Source organism: Periophthalmus magnuspinnatus, chromosome 23, assembly GCF_009829125.3.
Source record: "Periophthalmus magnuspinnatus isolate fPerMag1 chromosome 23, fPerMag1.2.pri, whole genome shotgun sequence".
NCBI lineage: Eukaryota > Metazoa > Chordata > Actinopteri > Gobiiformes > Gobiidae > Periophthalmus > Periophthalmus magnuspinnatus.
In genome coordinates this window covers 10,556,056-10,579,058 of record NC_047148.1, presented here as the reverse complement: position 1 = coordinate 10,579,058, position 23,003 = coordinate 10,556,056, and the positions used below count along the sequence as shown (strand labels likewise).

The window sequence follows — 23,003 nt, the reverse complement described above, 5'->3', positions numbered from 1 at the left end:
GGTGTTTATAAAAGTTTTTATTCTGCAACTTTTTCCCTTAATGTTAATTTTATGATGAGTATTTGTGATTATTTATGTTTTGATTTGTTGTATTGTGATTTTAATGTCTTTCTTAGCACTTACCTTGTGTACGAATTGGTCTATACAAATAAATGTGCCGTGCCAAATAAATGTGCCATGCCTAAACTTGCCCTACAAACTCCTGCCACTTTGGGGAGGGCGCTAATACACTACATTACCCACACTGCCCCTCGGCCCCTCCCCCCCGCATACCTCTGCTGTGCGCTCACGCTGGGCTGTGGGGATCCTACTCCACACAAGTTCCCCAAAGTAGAAGCAGCGAGGCGCATGCAGAGTTTCTTCTCAGGAATGGGAAAGTTTTCGACGCTCGCTTTTCTCTCGTTTATTTTTCCCAGGACGATTAAAATAACAACACCATATTGGATTTAATACCCACTAAAGGGCTACCTGCATCTTTTGAGAAGTTTTTTTTCTACTTTGGATACGCTTCGCCTCACGATCCAACTACTAGGAGCGCCTGTTGTGTTGTGTGACCAAAATGCGCTCCTTTACGCAGCCTCGCCTTGTGGTCGCCAGGCTTCGCGTCTTTTTCTTCGTGTTTTGGGGTCTACATCGTCAATGTGCGGCTTCAATCAGGACGTGTCCCCCACCCTGCGCGTGTTTTGGAGAGCTAGTGGACTGTAGTCGTCTCAAAAGGGGCCAAATGCCTGAAACCATCCCGGAATGGACCGTTCAGCTGTAAGTAAACCCACACAGCGGTTGTATTCTACCATTGTGAAGAGAAGAGCAGGTAGTGAGAGCAGTACTGAGCGCTCACACCTCCAGCTTTATTGGAAGATTTTTACGAGCGAAGGATGAGATGAGCTGCATTCCTTTTGTGGTGTATTTGGTGTATGCCCCACAAACCACGTAAAAGTTTTGCGCTCAGAGTGAAAATCGGCACGAGGGAGTCCTTAGGGTGGAATTCCACTACTTGCATGGTCACTACAATCAAAGTTTAGTAGGAATAACCAATTATAACATATCTGGAGTAGTAGAGGTATAGATAGTTATCAGGGTAGCCCAACTGGGACCCAAAAACAAATATATACTTGCAGAAATATTTTGTTCTGATCCATCCCCCTACAGTTTTAAGTCAACATTATTTAGATCTGAAGAGTTTTTAAAGTTATTCCTCAACTTCAAACCTTCCTCCACCTTCCTTGCTATAAATCTTAGTAATCCCTGATGATGTATGTGTTATCATTGCATTCCTTCAGTGGCATCCAGGTCACAGGGAGTAACAAAAACAGGCCTAGTCCACTAAAACATTTCATGAAACATTTGATGAGACGATTTCACTCCTCAAAAAGTTCAGAATTTGAGGGTGATGGTGTTTATAAGTGACCCTTTAACTGTTCATTTCACTCAGATTTTATTTGCGACAACATAATTGACCGTGATGAAAGTTGTCTCTGTGTTATTACTCAGGATTATCCTAAATTCTCTTGTTATTGTCAAGTGTAGATGGATCAGCAACCCTCTTCAGACAGATAGATCCCAAAACTGTTGATGTTTTGTTGTTGGTGACACACTACCTGTTATGTTAAGATTCTTTTTTAATACATTAATAGCCTCTTTGATTTAGGAAAGCCCAATCTGCCATAATAGACATGTTGTACCAATATAATACTCGTCTATAACTAGTTGTTTGTCTATGTGGTTTGATCAGTTTTTGTAGTAGTATTGCCATCATAGATTTGTGGTGGTTTACATTGTGTTGCGTTGCGGGGGTGAAATTCCTCAGAGTTGGTGGAGCTTTGATGGAGCTGGAAGCCTTCAGAGCCCTAAAGACGTAAATCATCGCACTAGTTGTGTAGTTGTACCAGTTTTTAAAGTCCATTGGTTCTGAGGTCTGCATCCCGGCTTTTACAGCATGTTCCTCAATGTCTTCAACTTTACAGATAATTATTCCTACTACACTTTTATTGCTCAAGTTCATTTTATTGTCCGCATTCAGGCCTGCTCCACCACTACTTGCGAACTCTATACTGGTAAGTTTTCCTCTTCTAAAATGTGCTGCAGTGGAAAGTTGGCGTTGCCAGAGCAAACAAAACCCAGCCTGAGCCTCTCAACCAAGGACAGCCTTCCAACCAAAAGAAAAAAGTTCCACATGGGGGAAAATGCTTTGCACTCTGGCATGCTAATTTACGAGTGGCTCTCCAGCACATCTTAAAGCCCTTAGCCCGCCGACCCTTTGTTTTGTGGCACCCCATTATTTCTGCTGAATTAGCGAAGTCCAGAGCCAGCGATGGTCCTGGTTAATAAGGAGCGAGAAGGATTAGGCTCCAACAAAGTGAGGAGAAAGTATTGGGGGAGGTGAGGCCGACATATGGAGTTTACTGCCAAAGGTTTTAAAGCCAAGCCTTGATGCCTTTTGGCTATTAGAGGTTCCACGTTGAGGGAAAGTCATCTTGGATCAAACTTTTAAAGAATAATAATGTTTGTATTTTATTGGGAAAATGATGAATGTTGAAGATACTAAAAGTTATATTTTCAAATAATGACTAATGAGGTGCAGTTCATTTTTGAATCCAGCTGTTGTCAAGTATTTATTTTAAAATGCATTTTCTTATTTTCAAGCTGTCCTATGTTTGACAGAAGTTATTTGTGTTTGCTTATGGCCACTAATATCAAAAGCTTCTTTTGCTAAAGAAAAAAGGAAAATGCATGCATAAAAGTAAGTTACTTTGCATTTGGACTACCTAATACGACCCAATGTGTAAATAATGCATTAGCTCTTTATCTGAATGTTAATGACAGCTCTTGTGGTGCTTCATTCATTTTGCCTTTCAGTGGCTGATAAAACATTGTGTGGTGAGTTTTAGCTGATACAGGCCACAGCTTGTACTCTGCACACTGTTATCTGGGTGCTTTGTGCTGGAAGTGGAAGTGTCAGAGCTACTCAGCCTTTATCAGGGAGTATGATAGGACACCATCCCATATGCCCCCACCATCCATGGGACTGTAACAATAACAAGAGCATGCAGATGTAGGAAGAAACGATGAGGTGAGCTTTAGTTGCTAAGTTTCCTCCACAAACTTTAAAGTGGAAAATATGTGATTTATTTCCCTACAATCTGCGAGACGCTGCTCAAGGTTAAAGCTAAAGAACTTGTTGTTACTATGTCAGTGCGTCCCTCATTCATCCAGGAGTGTTGCGCAGTAATTACTTTTGCCACAATAAAAAAGTCGAACTCAATTTTGAAAGGAAACAACCCTGTACTTAATACTCAGTTCAGCACCGCAGTGATAATAGACTAATTCTGTTCTGCTGTAGATCAAGACCTTTGCGAAACGGCTCAGGATTATCAATGACACAAATGAGTAGCTCCATACATTTTAATATTGAGTAGTATATGTGTATTAGTACATTTGACAATCCTTATAGTAATATATATACAATCTACATTACGAGCCATATGGTTATGTCTGTGTATGTAAATCCACCAAAAGGAAAAGTAAATAGATAATACATCCCAGTCTAGTTTAATTAAAAAGTAGAATATAAACAAATAGGATATAAAACAGCAAAGTAACCTGCCCATAATGATACTGGTTTGACTATGACACCTTAAAATTTAGTGCAGCTTTAAACTTTCCACCAAAGACCAGACGCGGGCAATAGAAAACGTGACAGGGGTGTTGTAGACGTTTGAAAGGCTCTGTTTTCTCCAGCATTGTGAATACATTAGCAGTGGTCGGGCCTTCCCCTCCTTCTCCTCCCAGGACGTCCTGATGGGTTCCAGATGAGCGAGGTGCGGAGCAAGGGGTGCAAGGGGGGTGTAAAAGAGTGTCTGGCACCACAGCGTTGATCGTGCGCAACAGCGTCAATAACTCCAGCCTTTTTTTTTTTTTTTTATGGCTCACGGTGCTCTGCTCTCCAGACTCCTCCAGCTAAAGACAGAGCACAAACCAGAGTCAACCCCCAGGAGGGTAACGGCAGGGGAGGAGGGTCAACATTCAAAACACCTTGAATAGGACAGAGGAGAGAAGGGTTCATTGAATATTCGGCAAAAAATTACTAAAATATAACTAAAATCCATAACCAGAGACAAACATGAACAGGTATCAGTACTGAAAAAAAAAATTGTGTATTTTTTCTTAAGTGTCAAAATTGTGCCTGAAATTTTTGCATCATGACAACACTAAATAGGCCAATGGTTTGCTTTTTTTTTTTACGAGCGTGACTAAATTTATTACATGACCACATGCACACATGGAGGTCTACAGAATTATAAGAAGTCTGACTAGACAAGAATTTATATTGGACTATTGAGAAGAATGCAATTATGTGACTAAAACCAAGGGCATAGTCAGTTTGGGATTTTTTTTTTTTTTTTTTTTTGATCAACAAATTTAGCATTGTCTTGTATATAACATGTCACGCCAAATGACCAAAAAAATTTGCGATATGGATCTTGCTAAGACCAGTAGCATCAACTTAGCCTTTTATCCATAGTTCTTAGTACTTTCTTGGCACAGTCGAATGTGTTTATCTTTAATACACAGCTATTCTACACTAAGATCTCATCCTGAAACACTACTTTGTTTTTCACGGACAATTTCACACCACCAAAAAAATTCAGATATGCACTAGAACCGTTTTAGCCTCTTGAAAATATCTGTTAAACGTTAAGTGTAAGATGCCACTTGTCTAAAAACTGCATTGGTATTTAGTCAGCTTTAAAATGCACCTAGAAAATCCTGCCTGTTTTTATCGCCCTCCCTTTCTCCGCTTTCAGCACATACACCCAAAGCCCTAATAACTTATCACTTGTCTATGTTGGCTGATGCTTTGGAGATGAAGTGTGCCCTGGCTCCCTTCTCCAACACACAACCCCTTAACATATGCGGCTTTCTGTAAGGGAGTTTAGTTTGGACCACTTTCACTCAACTGGAGATATTCAGAGCAAAACGTCCTGAACTTGCGAAAAGAGATATCGTTCTAAAACCTTAAAGGATTCAACCAGCTTGGCTCCAGGTCAAACTTTCATCCTCAAATCTGGGAACTTGGCTAAATTACAGACTTGACAGGGCTTGGTGGTGACTGTAGGTGATGCCATTTGAGACGCTCCTCCTGGTATTACGTAGTATTTAAGCAATAAATCTTGCGCTCCCTGACCATCCTGTTTAATCTTCACATGTCTCCAAACCTTGGCACATAATTAGAGCCACTTCTCGTCTGCTCGCTGTGTTAATGCATAATAACATAGGGAATTAGAGCGTAATTATGTTTGCAGTGCAGACCTGAAATACACTTCCCCAGCATGTACTTTTCCCTAATTTTTCTGCTTGTGTTTTCTTCACAGGGACCTGAGCCATAACAAATTACAGGTGCTTGACAGTGCTTTGTTTGCCAAACTACAACATCTGACTGAAATGTAAGTACAATTATGGGCAAACAAGACATTTTGAATTGTCTCCAGTTCAGTACAAGCCACAGAACAAGCTCTTTGTTACTGTATGGTTCAATAAAATCTGAAACTGTCAACTTAAATAAATGCAATATACATTTTTTTACAACCACATGTGTATTTAAACAACCATGTTCTCTTTCCTCAGCTCTTGTTGTTATACATTTTAGTTTTGACTTCTGTTGCTAACAGCTATTGAAAACAACAAATTACCAAGAGACTTTAAATACAATACACTGGTACCCAAATATGGTTAAGAAAGAACATCATTTTCATATTTACTCTAGAACAAAATACACTAATGGATTCTTTGTGTACATGTCAAGGGTTTGTGCTATACAAATGTTTAAAGAACCATAGCAACCACATGTTAGTAATAGGAGCTAAGAAACAGAATTTGCATTTATTCCTCTAATAGTAAGTCTGTTTTATTCACATAACTAAATGCCACATTTCAACTTCTTTATTTCTCTTTCCACCCACACAGAAAACTCAACCACAACGAACTGGAGGCGATACCTGACTTTGGTCCCGTTGCTTCGAACATCACAACGCTCATTGTGTAAGTAGAGCCACCTCAAAGCTTTTGGCTGGTTTTAATGCTGTCATTGGTGGTTAGAGGGGAGTTTGTTGTCTCCTCCCTTCACCCCCGTTCCTTAAGTCCATTTGGCCAAGCACTTTCCCAGACAGGGCAGTTGTAGCAGACATGGCGGACTGCCCCAGACTTACTCACACTCAGAGACAAATGCCATCATGAGAAATGGAAATGTTTTGTTTAGTGTCTGACGCTGCAACGGGGCTATTTTTAAACCTGGAGGCAGAGGAGTGGTGATTGTGGGGGAGGAGGAAGAAACATTGTGTGAACATTACATTGGGTCTATTGTTAGCCGTTTTGACAAGTAATTGTGTTCCTTAAACAGCAGGGGGAGTAGCATTCTGTCAATACATGTGAGCACTTCTTTCTGTTTGTACTTGATTTCTTTTTTCAGTTAGCTGCTAGTCTCTATGTGGATAGTACTGTTTTGCCTGATATGTTGCACAGTAGACAAGATAATAATGTCACCAGGAGAAAGCTGCTGGTCAGATCTATGGAAAGGATGTCAGACATACATACCCCCATCCGAAAAGTTATTGAAAAGTTCCCCCGAATGCTATGATTCATTACTGTTCATTAACTTCAGTGCACATACCCCTGCCATAACTCATCTGTTTTAGACATAAACCAGAAACTGTTGGGGAATAGCATTGCTCAATATGTACATTCTCCAAAAGCACCAGATATTAGTGTGTGAAACCACAACAATTTATTCTGTCTATCCAAAACCAAGTTTCGTGAAGCTATTGCGGAAGAATGTATTGCAGCTAAATGGGGCCTATTCCTCATCAAGCCTCGACATGATGTTACTGTGGCCATGGGGCGTTCAGCTGTCAGACACTCACTGTTTATTTTCAGATCCTCTGGCTATAAGAAATCCCAATGCAAGGCCAGGTTTTCACTGTATTTCTGCATACTGTTCTTCTAAGACTTTAGAAGATACGTTTAAATGTGAATGTGTAATAGACAAGATGTGTAAAGCTATGAGAGATTTTAGATATTACAAGGTACTCTGCAGCTGGACTAATTTGCTAGGAAAAGAGATAAAACAAAACAAAACTTTAGAATAGAAAGGGAAATAGCATTTGTAATTGCTTAACAGCTAATACATGAGATATGAAGAAACAAATCAACAATTTTACAAAACCTAAGACTGAGTGAAAGCATTGGAGAACTACTTCTGCCTTCAAAGAGACTGTATGATTCTTTTTATACATTTTTGGACTTTTGGATCAGACTCCATCTTGCCATAACGACTGCGATTGAAATTGATTGACCGATACAATGTTTGCATAGCTACACTGTCTGCACTAGAGCTAAAATTGTTGTTAAATGTGGTTCAGCCAAAGTCTACCCTGTTCATTTTACTTTAACAAACTCCAGGAACAGATAAAATAAAAATTGAAAGCAGCATGAAAAACAACAACTATTCCCAAAAAAAGTTCAAGCAGCCAAATGCTGACATGCAGGAATGCTGTGAAATATGGAGCTCATAAAAGGAGGTTCAGTTTGGTGTAGCCACAACCAGCGTAGTGATCATTCACACCAACTCGACCTTTGGGGTGGTACACACACTCAGAAAGAGCTGTAGTTTTAATTTGATCTTTCTTTGACCAAATATTTTTAAAAGGCCCATCTTACTCCAAACCGTTGGCAGGAATAATCAAGTTCTTAAATGTTTTATAGGAAATGTGGCATGCTTCAGGCAATGCTTTGTTCTCAGATTGGCAATGTTGTTTTGAATCAATCCTTCATCTCTTTATGTTTTTGGTAGTACTTGGTAGTGCTGCACAGTAAATAGCAATCAAATTCAAATCTCAATTTTCAAATCCCAAAAGCAGGAATTATTTATATCGCAAAGAACAAACTATCAAGTCTTTATAGAAAAATCTTGTCGTACCTGTAGCTTCGACCTCTACAAACATGATGTGAAATTCGTGGGATTCTTGTATTCGTTTATCAGTTCATATTTCAGTCTTGTCTCAAATGTTAATGCTTTTAGACTTGTTTACAATGTGCACTGTGAACAGAATCCTACTTTTTAAACTTAAACCACAAATCTAATCACAACCACATTTTTTTTTTCCAAAATCAGGCAGCCTTACTTCTTGGTATCATCTTGGTAAATATGTTCAAAAAATGTACGCTAAGTGGAATGATGAAGAATAGATGAAGAAGGCCTAGTGGTTTTAAAAAAAATGCAGGTCTGGAATACAGAGCCCCACACATGTTCCAGTCTCAGTGAGCTGTGCTGGCAGCCGCCCTCTTCCCTCACTCTCCCTGTGTGATTTTTCCCTCCAGTTTTCCACAATTTCTCTCCCTCCTTCAGTTTCTCTGAGCTGGGAGGGTTAGAGAAGCCAAAAATGAAAAAAAAAAAGTAGAGCGGAGTATCAAATAGCACTTATTCAAACAGGCAGGCAGACATGGCGGCAACGCTCGTCGACTCCGCTGACCCCGAAGCTCAGAGTAAAAACAAATGGTGCAAACCCAGCAGCTGGCAGTAATTGAGTCGTGATCATCCTAATTAATTGAACAATTTCCCTGGAATTTATGAAGGGGGTAAAGGCGGCCGCCACTAAATCCCCTGTGCCTGTGTTCAAGGGGTGCGACAAATGACCTGGAGATTCCTGTTCTGATTAGGATGACTTCAGGCTTAAGGACCGGGTGCCTCGGAAATGCAGCCTTGATGTAGGAGACAATTACAAACTGGCCATTAAAGTAATAATCCATGACTTTAAACTCAGGATTACTTTGATTGGATGACTTTTTTTTCTACCTTAAGCAGTGATTCCCAGACTATACAAGATCAGAAAACACTTGCACTTGAGCAGGACTTACTGACTTAAAGTATATTGGGACACAAAAAAGCTGGTACAACACTTGGTAGTAACAACATTGTGAATGCTCCCTTAAGATTTTATTTCAGTTAAACCAAAAGAAATATGTCTGTCTTGGGGGCTGTAGTCCTTTAGCGTAGTTTAACAATCTTGCAGTGGTGTTGCAGTACAAGCTTCCAGTACTTGTGCTTGTGTAATGTGTTACTTAGTCTTTAATTGTATGTATATATATTTTTAAACAAACTAAAGGCATATGTGCGTAGTCAACACTCTTAGTTGACTTTTCATAAGGCAGTTTTGATGCTTATTTTTCAGTCAAGTTTTACAGTTTAAAGTATGGTCACTTCCTTGGCGACACCCCATTGTACCAATAACAATTCACTTCAGGTGTGTTTTAATGAAGTTGAATCATCTAAGTCTGTATACACAACCCCAAATCTGTGAGTATAAATGAATAGCAAATGTTTTTATAGACTGAAATGTCTTACTGCCCCAAGTGTATTTAGTTGATCTGTGTTTCTGCTCAATGTGATGAGGGGCAGACGTGTAAAGCTGATCATTCTTGAATGCGAGGGAGATACGTGCCGTTTAATCAGTTCTGTGCAGTGAACTCAGCCCTGGTTTTCATTACAGGCGCCAGCAGCGAGCAGACTCATCATATAGCTTCTCCAAACTTTCTTATTTTTCCAATAGGAAATACCACACACATGAATGGTTTTAGAGCAATCTTAACTCTCCATTTTAGGAGATTTTAAAGTCTTTTACAGTTGCTGAGTGGACAAAATACAACCGATGACAACGGAAAAAAATGGTTTATTAAGATTTGAAATTAATGTAAGAGCAGATTCTGGGTCTGTGGCTGTGGTTAGACGGAGAGCACTCAGGGCCAAAAATACAGATCTTTTACTGCTTTGGTTTATACATGCGCTCTGTTGGTGGTTTGGAAAGTTTGGGAAATCGAGCTGTGTGTTAGAATGTGTTAGAAAATCATACTTGTGGCTACACCAAAACATTGATTTAGTATACATTTACAACTTTATTGAATTAATAGCATTTTGTTCTCACAAAATTTTATATGGAGATTTTTTGTTTGGCATTTTTTAAAATTCATTTTCACCACGAGCAGTCATGTACTTTAAAAAAGTAATTTACCATAACATGTCAAATGATGAGTAAAAGATCATCAAATGATTTTGTGATCACTGTGAAATCTAGGGTCTACTTGTGCATAATGTAATAATCAACAGCAGGGAACAGTTGAGTATAATAACATGGCACTAAGCTGAAGTAAACTAAAAATGGAGTTCATTAATAAGCACATTTACAGGTGTATGGACAAACTAAGTGAAAAGTACAACTAAACTAGTAGGTTTTCTACAGCCTCCAGCTGCTAGACAGGGACCCCACTCTCTGTGTCCTGGGGCAGGAAGTGTGCTCTAAAGCCCTGCGCCTCACTGTTCCCCTGGGGATAAACTGGAAAGACTGGTTTTGTGTGAGCGGCGCCCCTCTTCTCTCAGCGAACAGTCAGTGGAACATGAAAACTGAGATACAGGTGGTGTGCTCTGCTTTTGTGCTCAGCCCGGGGGCTGTGGTGCGTGGAAAGCCCTCTGCAAATCTCCAAACAATAGCTGCCTGTGCCGCTGGTATTGTCAAACAGAAGCTGTGATTAAAACTTACTTTAGCTGAAAATATCCCAATATTTTTGATTGACATTTAAAAATAATTTGTACTAATTCCCACTTGGAGCCCATTGTAAAAGTACAGAATTAGCTTTCCTGAGCAGGAATGAGCATAAATTTGATTGAAGCACACTTTTCGTATTATTATAGTAAGTACTGCAATCCAATCCAACACAATTAAGCCCTATTGGATGAAACATTAGCTGTTCGTTTCCATAGACAGAGTGGTGTGTTCAAGCTTTCACAGTTTAATTCAGAAAGCCTTTATTAGATCAAAAAACTATTCACCACTCAAATCCAATTTATGTAACATATAAATGTACCATACATGGTGTGCTTTGTGAGCCCCAGGATTTTTGGCTCAGCACCAAGTTTCACTAAAAGCTGGAGTGCACAGGCCAACAACCCCAAAAGTGCACACAGAGGGTCTTATTGGGTCTGAACAGAATTCTGTGTTAAATGTTGAGTAGTGTGCAGGTGGTTTTTCAGTGATTGCAAAAGCAGGTCAGTGTGTGTTGAGTATGTGCTACCATATTGCCTGGTGAATAGGTGAGACATCTCCATTTCACTGTGCCATGGTGCCATAATGTCTCCTGCCTCAGGTGCAGGAAATGAATAGAAAACCTGAGCTGGAGATTAGACTAGCCCAGCTGTAGCCATGCAGAAAAACATATGATAGAACAACTTGTTTTACACAAGATAAAGCACTTAGAAGTCGTACGTGCACCTGACAGCATCTGCACAAGAGGGCATAAATCCAATAGTAACAGTACAGGTAGACCATTATTAAAAAAAGTCTATAGGAAAGAGGGCTGTAGCATTACTAATGCTGCTGAGCAGAGGTAAATGAGTGGCTCTGTGGTCAGTAAGGTGTAGCTGATGTGAGTGTACACATTGATGAATACTGAAAACGAGGCCTGTAGTCTGTGTTGGAGGGAATTCCTGCCCCACCCCCTACCCCTCTCTCTGCTGCCAGTCTCTGGCACAAAGGGGGCACTGTACCACTCTGTTTATAACTAAGCAGTCCCTGCACTGCAATTTAGGAGGCGTGCAGCTCAGGAAATTGCCGGCCTCTGCTGAGGCATGCTTTCACTGAGAGAAAGGTATTCATCAGCCAAGTAATTGGCAGGTTACTTTTTTAAATACCTTGTTAGTAATTACCTTATAAACAAAATAACACATCGCTGAAGAAAAAGGCTGTTTGGACCTGTTGTCAAAGTAGTGGCGTTGATCATTGTGAAGAATTTGTCGGCTGACGTAAAAAAATGCAACATCAGCCAGACAAATGCCTGAGCGCTCTGGGTGGCAAGTGTTGAGCGTGTGAGAGATTGTCATTTTTAATACCGCAGGCTAATTGAGAGACTTGACTGTTTGTGTATGTGGAAACATGAAGCCGCTGTAAGCGGCTGGTCAAATATACTGTATTTTTGTCATTTATTGGAGCGATATGTCTGTATTTTCAGAGCAAACAACAAGATCTCCAAGATCTCTATGGAGCAGCTCAGACCCTTACCCGCTCTGGAAACCCTGGACCTCAGCAACAACAACATTGTGGACTTAAAGGCCAACTCCTTCCCCGTGCTGCCCCTCAAAAACCTGTAAGGGTCACCGCTGGTTATACCATAATTCACAGTTTGATTCATGCACTTAATGTGTGTTAGAAAAGTGTAGCCACCAGTGTTTGATTGTATTCAGTGTGTTTACAGTGGTTTTCTCTCTCTCAGGTATCTGAACAACAATCGTATTTCTTCATTGGAGACTGGCTGCTTCACCAACCTGTCCAGTAGCCTACAGGTCCTCCGCCTCAACCGCAACCGCCTGTCCTCTATCCCAGCAAAGATCTTTCAGCTTGCCAACCTCCAGCATCTGTATGGGACCCTGTCATTATCCAATAGTTTAAATTTAACAAGATTGTTTTTATATACTAAAATGTCTTCTTTTCTTTTTTAGAGACCTGAGCAGAAACCGTGTTCGTAGAGTTGAAGGTTTAACATTTCACGGTCTTCACGCTCTGAGATCTCTGAAGATGCAGAGGAATGGTTTGAGTCGCCTCATGGATGGAGCTTTCTGGGGGCTCAGCAACATGGAAGTCTTGTAAGTTTTACCCTCGTTAATTCAAAAGACTATTATGAAAACAGTATAGTTAATAATGCCAGGACCTGTGGTGTAATGACTTTGCTACTCTGTTTAAATATCCAATCCAATCCGCTTTATTTATATAGCACATTTCACAAACAAATGCAGTTTCCAAAGTGCTGCACAAATACATTATAAATAAAAACAACTAGTTAAATAAATCAACATTTAAACTAAAATCAAATAGCAAAATTAAAATAATAAATATGTATATAAAAGCAATAAAACATAAATATGACCAGTAGTGACCTTCCCCTGGATTTCAGAATGATAAAAATAGTGATTCAAAATTGTATTATGAAGTCCTCAAAATGTTGCATATCACTGATACCCATGAATTATTTAATGTAATAAATAATAATAAATAATACATAACGTAGATTATTAGGATTAAATATGTGTAACTCATGCATAACACACAATTGTATACATTATTTGAACAACTATACTCTAGTCCAAATGCCCCTGACCTGTACATTTGGGTTACAGGCAGCTAGACTACAACAACCTGACAGAGGTGAGCAAAGGCTGGCTGTATGGGCTGCTGACTCTGCACCAACTCCACCTCAGTCACAACGCCATCAGCCGGATTCGACCGGACGCCTGGGAGTTCTGCCAAAAACTCAACGAGCTGTAAGTCCACCTTTTAGCCCCCTCCCCTCTCATTATCCCCCCACACGTTTCCATTCACTCCCTGCACCCCCAACACTTGAGTGCGTCGCCCTCTGCTCCTCTCTGGCACTACCCCCATGGCCTTTTCTCACTATCGCACAAACTGGGACAAAGCAGAGTGTTTTTCCAGCTCTGAACGTGCTGTGCCAACATGAAAGTCCCGCGCCTGCCAAAAATACTGTACTGTGAACTTTAGGAGTTTAATTTGCCCTCCTGAAGATGTAATTATTAGCTAGTTATTTTCTGTCACTCAACTGTTTTATATTTGCTAGAAGAAGTAAACTACGCCATAACACCTGTTTATGCATGCCACTACTTTTACATTTTTGTTTGATTAATTCATTCTGAAGGAGAACAACATATCAAATATCTGTTTAGAATTCAACATATGTGTCACAATTAAATACAGTCACAGTAAAGTGTAGTGAGTTCAGCATTTATTAACTTGAGTGAATAGTTGTAAAAGGCATGTTTCTCCTCAAATCTCTTCCAATTCCCTCTGGAGATATTATTATCAGCCCGTTATTTTCCATCACAACAGCTTCAGCCACAGTCTTCACAGATTTCACCATAGACACATTCCTGAAGCAGATTTGGTTTCCTTTGTTGTGGTTGCTCGCAGCAGCGGTCATCTCAGAGTTTGCCAGGTCTCTGCCTTTTTTCCGCACTTCCTTTTTACTTTTACCCAGATTTTGTTTTTGATCAGTAAACAACCTGCCTGTCAGCCAGAACGTAGCCTTCTATCTCTTCTGATTCACTCTACTTTCTTTTTTTTCTCTCTTTTTTTTTAAGGTGCATTTTGAAACCTTTCTAGTGCTCTGCTTTACCTAGAATATTCCAGAGTGTGACATTAAACTTGTCCCCATCTCCATGGAGTTAAACAAGTGACGCCACCAGTGACATTTAGTGCTTTTTTTTCCCCCAACTATTTTGTCTGTGTTTTAAAGTATAAATATTAGACACACATGGTAACCAAGATGTTATTTGTATTTGTAGAAACCTGTCATCTAACCATCTGTCTCGACTTGAAGAATCCAGTTTTGTGGGCCTGAGTTTACTGGACCAGTTGCACATCGGAAACAACCGAGTGAGCTTCATTGCAGACGGTGCTTTCAGGGGCCTCTCTAGTCTGCAGATGCTGTGAGTCTTAGTACTTCATTATGTTAATTTTGTATGCAAGATTTCATTGGATTTATATTTCAAAACACCTATACGAGACATACTATACACTATACAATTGCACACTTGAACAGTAATATGGTAAAAAACAGGGTTCAAACTTTCATCTATAGAAAACCCAACAACAAACTTCCTATCTAATCAGAAAAGGTCTTGGTCTCACTCTGCTGCGTCTTATCTAAAACCTATTTGCTTTGTTACCGTATACCCTTAGCCTGGGGTAATTTGATTCCCAGCCAGAGTTTGTTAGCCAAAACAACTTGAACAAAGAGATTTCTATAATTAATGCAATTAAGCTGAGTGGGGTAGATAAACCTCTACAATGCAACGGTCTTGTTCCATAAATGAACTATAGAAAGCCTACAGAAAACTTTTACTACCAGAGCACTTCACAGCTCCTCCCACCTCTGTGTATCGCCGTGCCACCTCTACCATCAATTCCTCGGCTGAGTGGAAATCTCTTGCCTGATTTGTTTTGGGGATGGGAAATAAATGACTGCACTGAGGCCTACGAGCGCACATAAAAAAAACCTCCACAAGGCACAACCCGCCGACCTCAACGCCCCCCCTTTTCTTCAAACAGGACCCTTTTTCCATGCTTTCCTTTGCATACATGGCACACCTCCCCCTCTCCCCCTCCCATTCCCACAGCAAGCAAGCAAACAGGCTCCAGAAATCTCATGTCGCTAACTCAAACCAAATGTGTGTTGTAACGCTGAGGTCATCGTAGGGCAGGTGTGCAGGCTATTGGGATTGCTTCAGGGCTTGAAACACTAGCGCTGCCCCCAACGCATAAACTACAGGAGTGGCTTCCTTGGTCCCAATCAGCCATAACCAGACATGCAGTGGAGGGAAATGACTATTTGAAGGCATTAGACCAGCTGAAGGATCAAAGGATATGATTTCTCTGTGAAATACTTGGCTGTGGTGATGTTTGTGCTCGGCGTCTGCATGTTTGGTTGTTTAGTATATTTTCCCCCTTGCGGATAGCCAATAAAATGTCTCATATTTTGTTTCCCATGCAGCAATTTGGGGTTGTAAACAGTATTCGCCAGGTTTTGGTCGCACACTAAAGGGGTGTTTTTTGGATTTAAGCTGATAAGTTGTCTTCAAAGGAGTTGGTGTTTTTAATAGGGATGGCCCCGTATGGATTTTTTCAGCTGATACCGATACCCTAGATCCATAACAAAGTCGTCAAATTTATGTTAAGTTACAGTAAAGCTCACAAATTCACTTTTAAATTTTGTAAAAAACGTAATAGATACCAATATTGGAACTGTTATATATATTTTTATCAGTTATTAATTAAAAACAAGCAGGCATTTGAGTTTAGTTACTATCATTAGAGCTATGTAAACCAATAGTTAATGGGAATTAAATAGATTGAACCCGTTTCACTTGAAGTAATAGCACACTGCATGCCTAGTATGTTAAGGATTGAAAATTCATTATGTTTTTAATGGTGCTCGTGGATCTGTGGCAGACCTCCTTTGTGCGAGACTTGCAACATATTTGAATCGCACGCAGAGTATATTTATCCCTTTAGATGCAGCACACATGTTAATGCTGCAGCACCGCCTTGTAAAACTGTTTCTGCTTTACTCGACGAAAAAGGCACTGCCGCAAAAGCTGGGAAGGACTTCCTGTTGAGCTCTGGGACGCTTTGAATATAATTTTAAACGTCTCAACGCAAAGCTGTATTAAGTTTTATTAACATCGCAAGCGCAGTTGTTTTCTGGGCGTGTGTTTTTACGAGGCGGTCTCTCTTTGTTTCCTCTTAAAAGGGACCTCCAAAATAATGAAATCTCCTGGACTATCGAAGACATGAACGGCCCCTTCTCTGCACTGGACAAGCTCAAAAAACTGTAAGTGCATGACAACTTTAACATGTCTGTGGTTTACAACTGATGGAGTCATATGGATTTAAAATAAATTACTTCGACATAGGCCTAAGTACATTTGGTAGCTTTGTGGTTCTACAAAAATAGGTCACAATAAGGAAATTCATGACGGCCAGTTGTATGTATGCGGTTTCTAACCTAAGGATTCCTGGCATTGTTAAAATACTGACTTAAACCCCAAAGTGTACTAAAGGTGCATTATGTAACTTTTCTGGTCCATTTAGGTGTTTTTGTGCTCAAAAATACATGAATTGCTACATGAGTGGATCACCTCTCCACAGATGGAACTGTTACTTGGCCTGTATCTGCTTTTCTCCATGGAGATAGACAAGTTAATTGCCGTACTGTGGAACATTCCAGGCAAAGCAATGGAATCTCCATGGAGACAACCAATTGGAGGACAATCCACTAGAAAAGTTACATTGTACACCATTAAGTAACTTTGCTCTGCTAAAATAGATTGAAGTAGAAAGTCTAAAGTTCTAAAATCTTAACAGGGTCTCACATTCTCACCAGTTTAAAACCACTGACCCGTGAAAGTCTTGAAGCATATACGTTGAAGTGAATACTGATCACATTGTGTGCGTTTTTCCCAGATTTTTGCAGGGAAACCAAATCCGTTCAGTCACCAAGAAGTCTTTCTCTGGCCTGGACGCTCTACAGCACCTGTGAGTATGGCCTTATGTTTCAGCGATTGTTGCCAAAATCCGAGCTGTAAACTTAGCAGGCTGAGTCACACAGAGCTTGTTTGTTTGAGTCGTCTCCGCTCATTGCTTTGCTTTGATGTGGAAAAGACAAAAGGCTGCCATTAGTATCCCTTCTCTGAGGCTGTATTGATCACCAGTGTGTACAACATTTGATTCTAATTAGAGTTTTTCCCAGCTCAAGTTTGGCCTTCGCCCCTCTTTTCACTCTATGGAAGTTTTATGTATCAGCTGTTTAAAACTTAATATATTTTCTGTTTCTTTTGTACAGTGATCTGAGCAACAATGCCATCATGTCCCTCCAAGCAAATGCCTTTTCTCAAATGAAGAATCTGCAGGAGCTGTGAGTATTTTAGTGTTGGAGGGTAGTTTTTGTTAGAGTTGATGTGAGACAGGCCTCCAGGTGAAAGTCATTATGGGCAGCTGGGAAAAAGGCACTGGCCAGCAACGTGTGAGCTATGTGCTAATAGTACAGTCCAAATTTAAAATGGAAAACTACAGAATTAGCAGTTTGGATGTCAGTTCTATTAGTCAAATGTCGCTTCCATATGCTGTTTATTAGTAATTATGCATTAGCAAGTTGTCTGGTGTATGTGATTTCATGGCATTTATGAAGAATCTCCTAAATCTCGTTCTTATTGTTGATTGGGTGTAATTTTCCCACAAATCAGGCACTGCAGATGGAAACTAGCTATTTAGCTGTAATCTGGTGTGGAACATCTTTTATTTTTTCCCTTCAAATAAATATTAAATGAAACGAAATACATTTTAGGTCTATTGGCATATCCACGCAGTTTTCACAAGTTCCCATGATTTTTCCATTTGATCATGCATTTTTAAAGTCTTACTACTAAGGCGTCAAGAGCCTTGATAGAGTCCTGCCCCTTCCCATATGCTGTTCTCTGTAAAACATATACAGTATTTGTTTTTTAGTTTTCCAGTAAACCATAGCAGTGCGTTTTGGAGTGACTGATGTCTTTCTGTATGTGTTGCATTGCCAGGCGTCTCAACACCTCCAGCCTGTTGTGCGACTGCCAGCTCAAGTGGTTCCCAGTGTGGGTGGCGGAGCAGAGTTTCCTGTCCTGCGTCAACGCCAGCTGTGCCCACCCGCAAATGCTGAAGGGCAGGAGCGTGTTCTCTGTCAGCCAAGAGGACTTTGTGTGCGGTGAGTGATGCTTTCATTCTGCGTTGTGCTTAAGCATACACACATCCATACATGTATAAGTCCGCATAGGCTGATGGCGTCCTGTTTATTTGAAGCAGTTTTCCATTTTGTAAAACTGACCCAGATTATTCAGAATCTTTCCATCGCTGGCATGTTCCAATGAGTTTCTTGATGTTGTGGAAATTCACCAGGTTTATAATTTTCCAAGTCAGTCAAAAATATGTGCAGGTTTGGTGTGAGGGCTTTCTTGTTATTACGGCAAGAAATTACACGATTTAATGGTATACTTGCAACTACACATATAAATCAAGCCAAGGTCCCAAAAGAAGACTATACTGAATACCCTATTTCTGTATTTCTGTGTTCCTTAACCTATAACACTAGTAATTTCACAAACAGGCATTACATATAACCTTTATAAACTTAAGGACAGCTAATAACAAAATGTATTTACTTGTCTTCTGTAACATATCATTGTATATATTTATTATTTTGCTTATGTGTATGTGTCAAATGGCAAATCAAAATCTGACTGAATTAATAAAGACTTCGTGGACATAGCTAACTTTACCATTAGTATCCACCCCTCCTTCTTTGGTGTTACATTATTTTTTCCTAATGTATTAAAATTATTCTTCTTTCTCTGCAGATGACTTTCCAAAGCCTCAGATCACAGTGCAGCCGGAGACCCAGTCAGCTCTTAAAGGTGGAAACGTCACTTTTGTCTGTTCGGCGGCCAGCTCCAGTGACTCACCCATGACTTTTGCCTGGAAAAAAGACAATGAGGTCCTTAACGATGTCGAAATCCACAACCAGGCCCACCTCAGGGTGCAGGGAGGAGCAGGCGGGGACACAGAGGTGACGGAGTATACCACCACACTACAACTGCGCAATGTTGACTTCCCCAGTGAAGGCAAATATCAGTGTGTCATCTCCAACCATTTTGGGTCATCGTATTCTACCAAGGCCAGGCTCACTGTCAACAGTAAGTGATTAAGTGATTCAAAACCATTTATCTTGGCTTAGGGCTATATGAAGTTTGCTGGCATGGAATGATCTCTATTTATTTTGGGATACGTACAAGGCTTTGGAAATTGTACTATTTTATGTGTCAAAGCAGCAGTACTTTGGCACAGTCCTTTAGTATTGTATTTGCAATATTATAACATACAATGACACTATGTAACAGTATGAATATAAGATAATGTTTTACAACTACATTACATATATATATATTTGTTCACAATGTGTCAGCTATGTCCTGAGATGTCTTCCTTTGACGAATTCATCTGATCTTGTACCATTTTATTTGTATTGGCCTTTTAAAATGCATTAAATACATAACCATTTTATCCTAATTAGGTGAGACCAATCACTATTTATTTATTTTATTTATTTTTAACTTAATAATAAAAATGTATCTTTTCTTATCAGTGCTTCCTTCCTTCACTAAAATGCCCATGGACCTGAGTATCCGGGCTGGAGCTACCGCCCGACTGGAGTGTGCTGCAGTGGGCCACCCTTCACCTCAGATTGCCTGGCAGAAAGACGGAGGCACAGATTTCCCAGCCGCCCGTGAACGCCGCATGCATGTGATGCCAGAGGACGATGTCTTCTTCATTGTCGACGTTAAAACAGAGGACATTGGAGTTTACAGCTGTACTGCTCAGAACACTGCAGGAGCTATCTCTGCCAATGCCACACTCACTGTGCTCGGTAAGGCTTTTTATATCATAGATTTGGTTTCATTTGGTTTAATATTCTTAAATATACTGATCTAAAATGTCATGTATGTATGGTTGTATGCTCAGTAATCCCCACATTTACTAATCCCCACATCTACTGTCTAATACAAACACGTTGATAAAGATAAATTAATTTACAAAGTATTAAGTGTGCAACTGTCACATTCATTTATTATTTTTCCTACAGAAACACCATCTTTCCTGAGGCCTCTTATGGACCGCACCGTTGCGAAAGGTGAAACTGCAGTCCTTCAGTGCATCGCAGGTGGCAGCCCTCCACCAAAACTCAACTGGACCAAAGACGACAGCCCCCTTTTGGTCACGGAGCGTCACTTTTTTGCAGCTGCCAATCAGCTTCTGATTATCGTAGACGCTGCTGAGGCCGATGCCGGGAAATACACCTGTGAGATGTCCAACGCGCTGGGAACAGAGAGGGGGAATGTCCGGCTGTCCGTGTTACCGAACCCCAACTGTGATCCAGGAGTTCAAGGAGGAGTTGGTGTGGGCATTATGGGAGTGGGTGGGACAGATGAAGATGCTTGGGCCACTGTGGGAATCGTGATCATAGCAGTGGTGTGCTGCGTGGTGGGCACCTCGCTGGTCTGGGTGGTCATCATCTACCACACACGAAGAAGGAATGAGAACTGCAGTGTCACTAATACAGGTAGGATTCCTGAAGTCACAGATGCTTCGAAAAGTAATTTCATCGTAAGACTCATTTGCATTTGGTCTTAAATCTTTAAAAATGTGTTGTATGTAATTTTTTCCCTAGATGAGACCAATCTACCCGCAGACATCCCCAGCTACCTCTCGTCCCAGGGCACCCTCGCTGATCGCCAGGACGGGTACATCCCATCAGAGAGTGGTAGCAGTCATCAATACAGTGGCTTTTATCTCCAACCCAAAGATATGAATGGTAAAATGACATACTTTTTATATTGGTCAAACTGGGAGTGTTTTGAATACTAAAGTGGTGGTTTTCTTTGTTTATGCAGGCCTCTGTCAGCTTGATACAGGAAGTGAGACAGATTTGGAGGCAGCAATTGACCCCCTGCTCTGCCACTATCAAGGACCTATTGGGTCACTGCTGAGACGAGACAACTTGTATCCCAATGACCCCTCCGATGTTTACACAGGTACGTTTTTAGCACAGTTAAAGGTTATTTTGGTAAACTCTACTAGACCTCTACTCTGTCGTCACGTTATTTACTTTGCTTTTTCTATCCAGGTTGTTCAATCGATCAAAAACCTCATTGCATGGACTACACTGGCAGTCTGCCCGGCTCAAAACGAAGGGACTACTTACTCTCCGAGCCTTTTGATCTTTGCTCCTCTTCGGTGCTAATGCAGATGCCCAATGGCAGCCTCCATAATGGCCAGACACTGCAGCATAGTGAGCGCCATTTATCTGTGGATGAAGAAGATCCAAATGATTATGGAACAGAATCCCTCTCTCCCCCCTCATATAACACCTTTATGGGTAAGTATCAGATGCACTGCACTGTACTGCTTTTCATAAAACATGATACACTATGGCAAGAAATGTAATAAAAAAAAAAAAGTAGTCGTAATGCATGTAGACTCTCTTCTTTAGATTCCAATAACTTATGATCCCTTTTTTCTGTTTATTTTCAAAAGTAAAAAAAAATTGCTTCACATATTTTTATAACAGTTTGTGTAGAAAACGAACTTCAAGAGAGTAGAAAATCAATCAGCAGTGGGTGCTGGTCTCGAGTACGCGTAAACACTTCGGAGTGTGGCTTACTACAACCACCGTAACAACTGAGATAAATCGTGATAGTTTTCTTAAGATAAACATGACGAACAAACAAAGATGTATTTAGTTTTACTCTGTCTAATATTCTATGGGGTCAAAATATGTTATACATCAACTTTAGTCAAACTGTTACAACCTTTATTTTATACTCGCTATAAGAAGATTATTTTTCCCCACAGGCACATTTGGGAAAGCTCCATGGAGACCTCAGCAGGACCTCTATCCAGGCTTTATCCTTCCACCAGTGACCCATAATGGGATGACTCTCCATGAAAACCCCTACACTGCCCCAGACTCAGATTCGGAGCAGGAGGAGCACCACAGAGACTCAGAACAAAGTGTATATGAACAGCCATATGACAACAACAGGACTGATTCCAGCACACAGAGAAGAACCAGTACTTAGCTGACACAGTTTTGTTCTGTCTGCTATTGCTCTCTATGAAGAAGACAACCAAAAATGTCTACCTCACTGAAAGGACATTGCAATAAAAGACTTTAGTGCAACAAGTGAATGTAATGGACAAAGGTATGTTCCTAAAAAAAGGGACGTAATGCAGCTGTTTTGTGACACAGCTCAATACAACAATAGAGTTGAATGAACAAATTGTTATATATAAAATTTATTGTAATTTGTAAAGTGTATATAACAGATTGTATTATTTTTGCTTACCATTTCTATATAAGAATATGCAGCTCTGTATGTTTTAGTTATTATGGCCATTGGCATTGAATGAAGCAATGTTTTGCACAATTACAATAAATCACCTTAAATGTGTGTTGCTATATGCATATGCGCCTTTTGTCCCCCTGTTATAAGCTGCATGTTACCAAAAATTACATGTGCCATCTATAATTGTGAACTAATCATTGAGAAGCTGTCTTAATTCAAGCATTTAAGTTACTCTAGCCCAGTAGAAGTATTCAAATGATGTATGATGCAAAATGTCATCATGTATGTGCCAAATAATAACCCATCAGGTATTTCAGCAAGTGTCAAAACATGAGGAAAATTTGCTTTCAATCCAGTAAAAATGTGAATTATAAAGCAGAGATACCCGCTCTCAAATGTAGTAAAAGTAAAAGTAAAAAAAAAAACACAGTAAAATGTTCTTAATTAAAGTACGGATACTTAA

The 23,003-nt window shown here is 40.2% G+C and overlaps 1 protein-coding gene across 1 annotated transcript; it reads left to right on the top strand.

Annotated features, from left to right (window-relative positions):
* The first annotated feature begins 310 nt into the window (after window positions 1–310).
* lrig3 (leucine-rich repeats and immunoglobulin-like domains 3) lies at window positions 311–22,662 on the top strand. The gene is made up of 19 exons (XM_033989800.2): window positions 311–759; window positions 5,373–5,444; window positions 5,965–6,039; window positions 12,052–12,186; window positions 12,313–12,456; window positions 12,539–12,682; window positions 13,214–13,357; window positions 14,393–14,536; window positions 16,360–16,440; window positions 17,073–17,144; window positions 17,452–17,523; window positions 18,182–18,345; window positions 18,995–19,330; window positions 19,780–20,061; window positions 20,278–20,754; window positions 20,863–21,006; window positions 21,086–21,226; window positions 21,319–21,570; window positions 22,047–22,662. Exons 1-19 carry the CDS (start codon window positions 560–562, stop codon window positions 22,271–22,273), a joined length of 3,306 nt encoding a protein of 1,101 aa, XP_033845691.1. The 5' UTR covers window positions 311–559; the 3' UTR covers window positions 22,274–22,662.
* The last annotated feature ends 341 nt before the right edge of the window (window positions 22,663–23,003 follow it).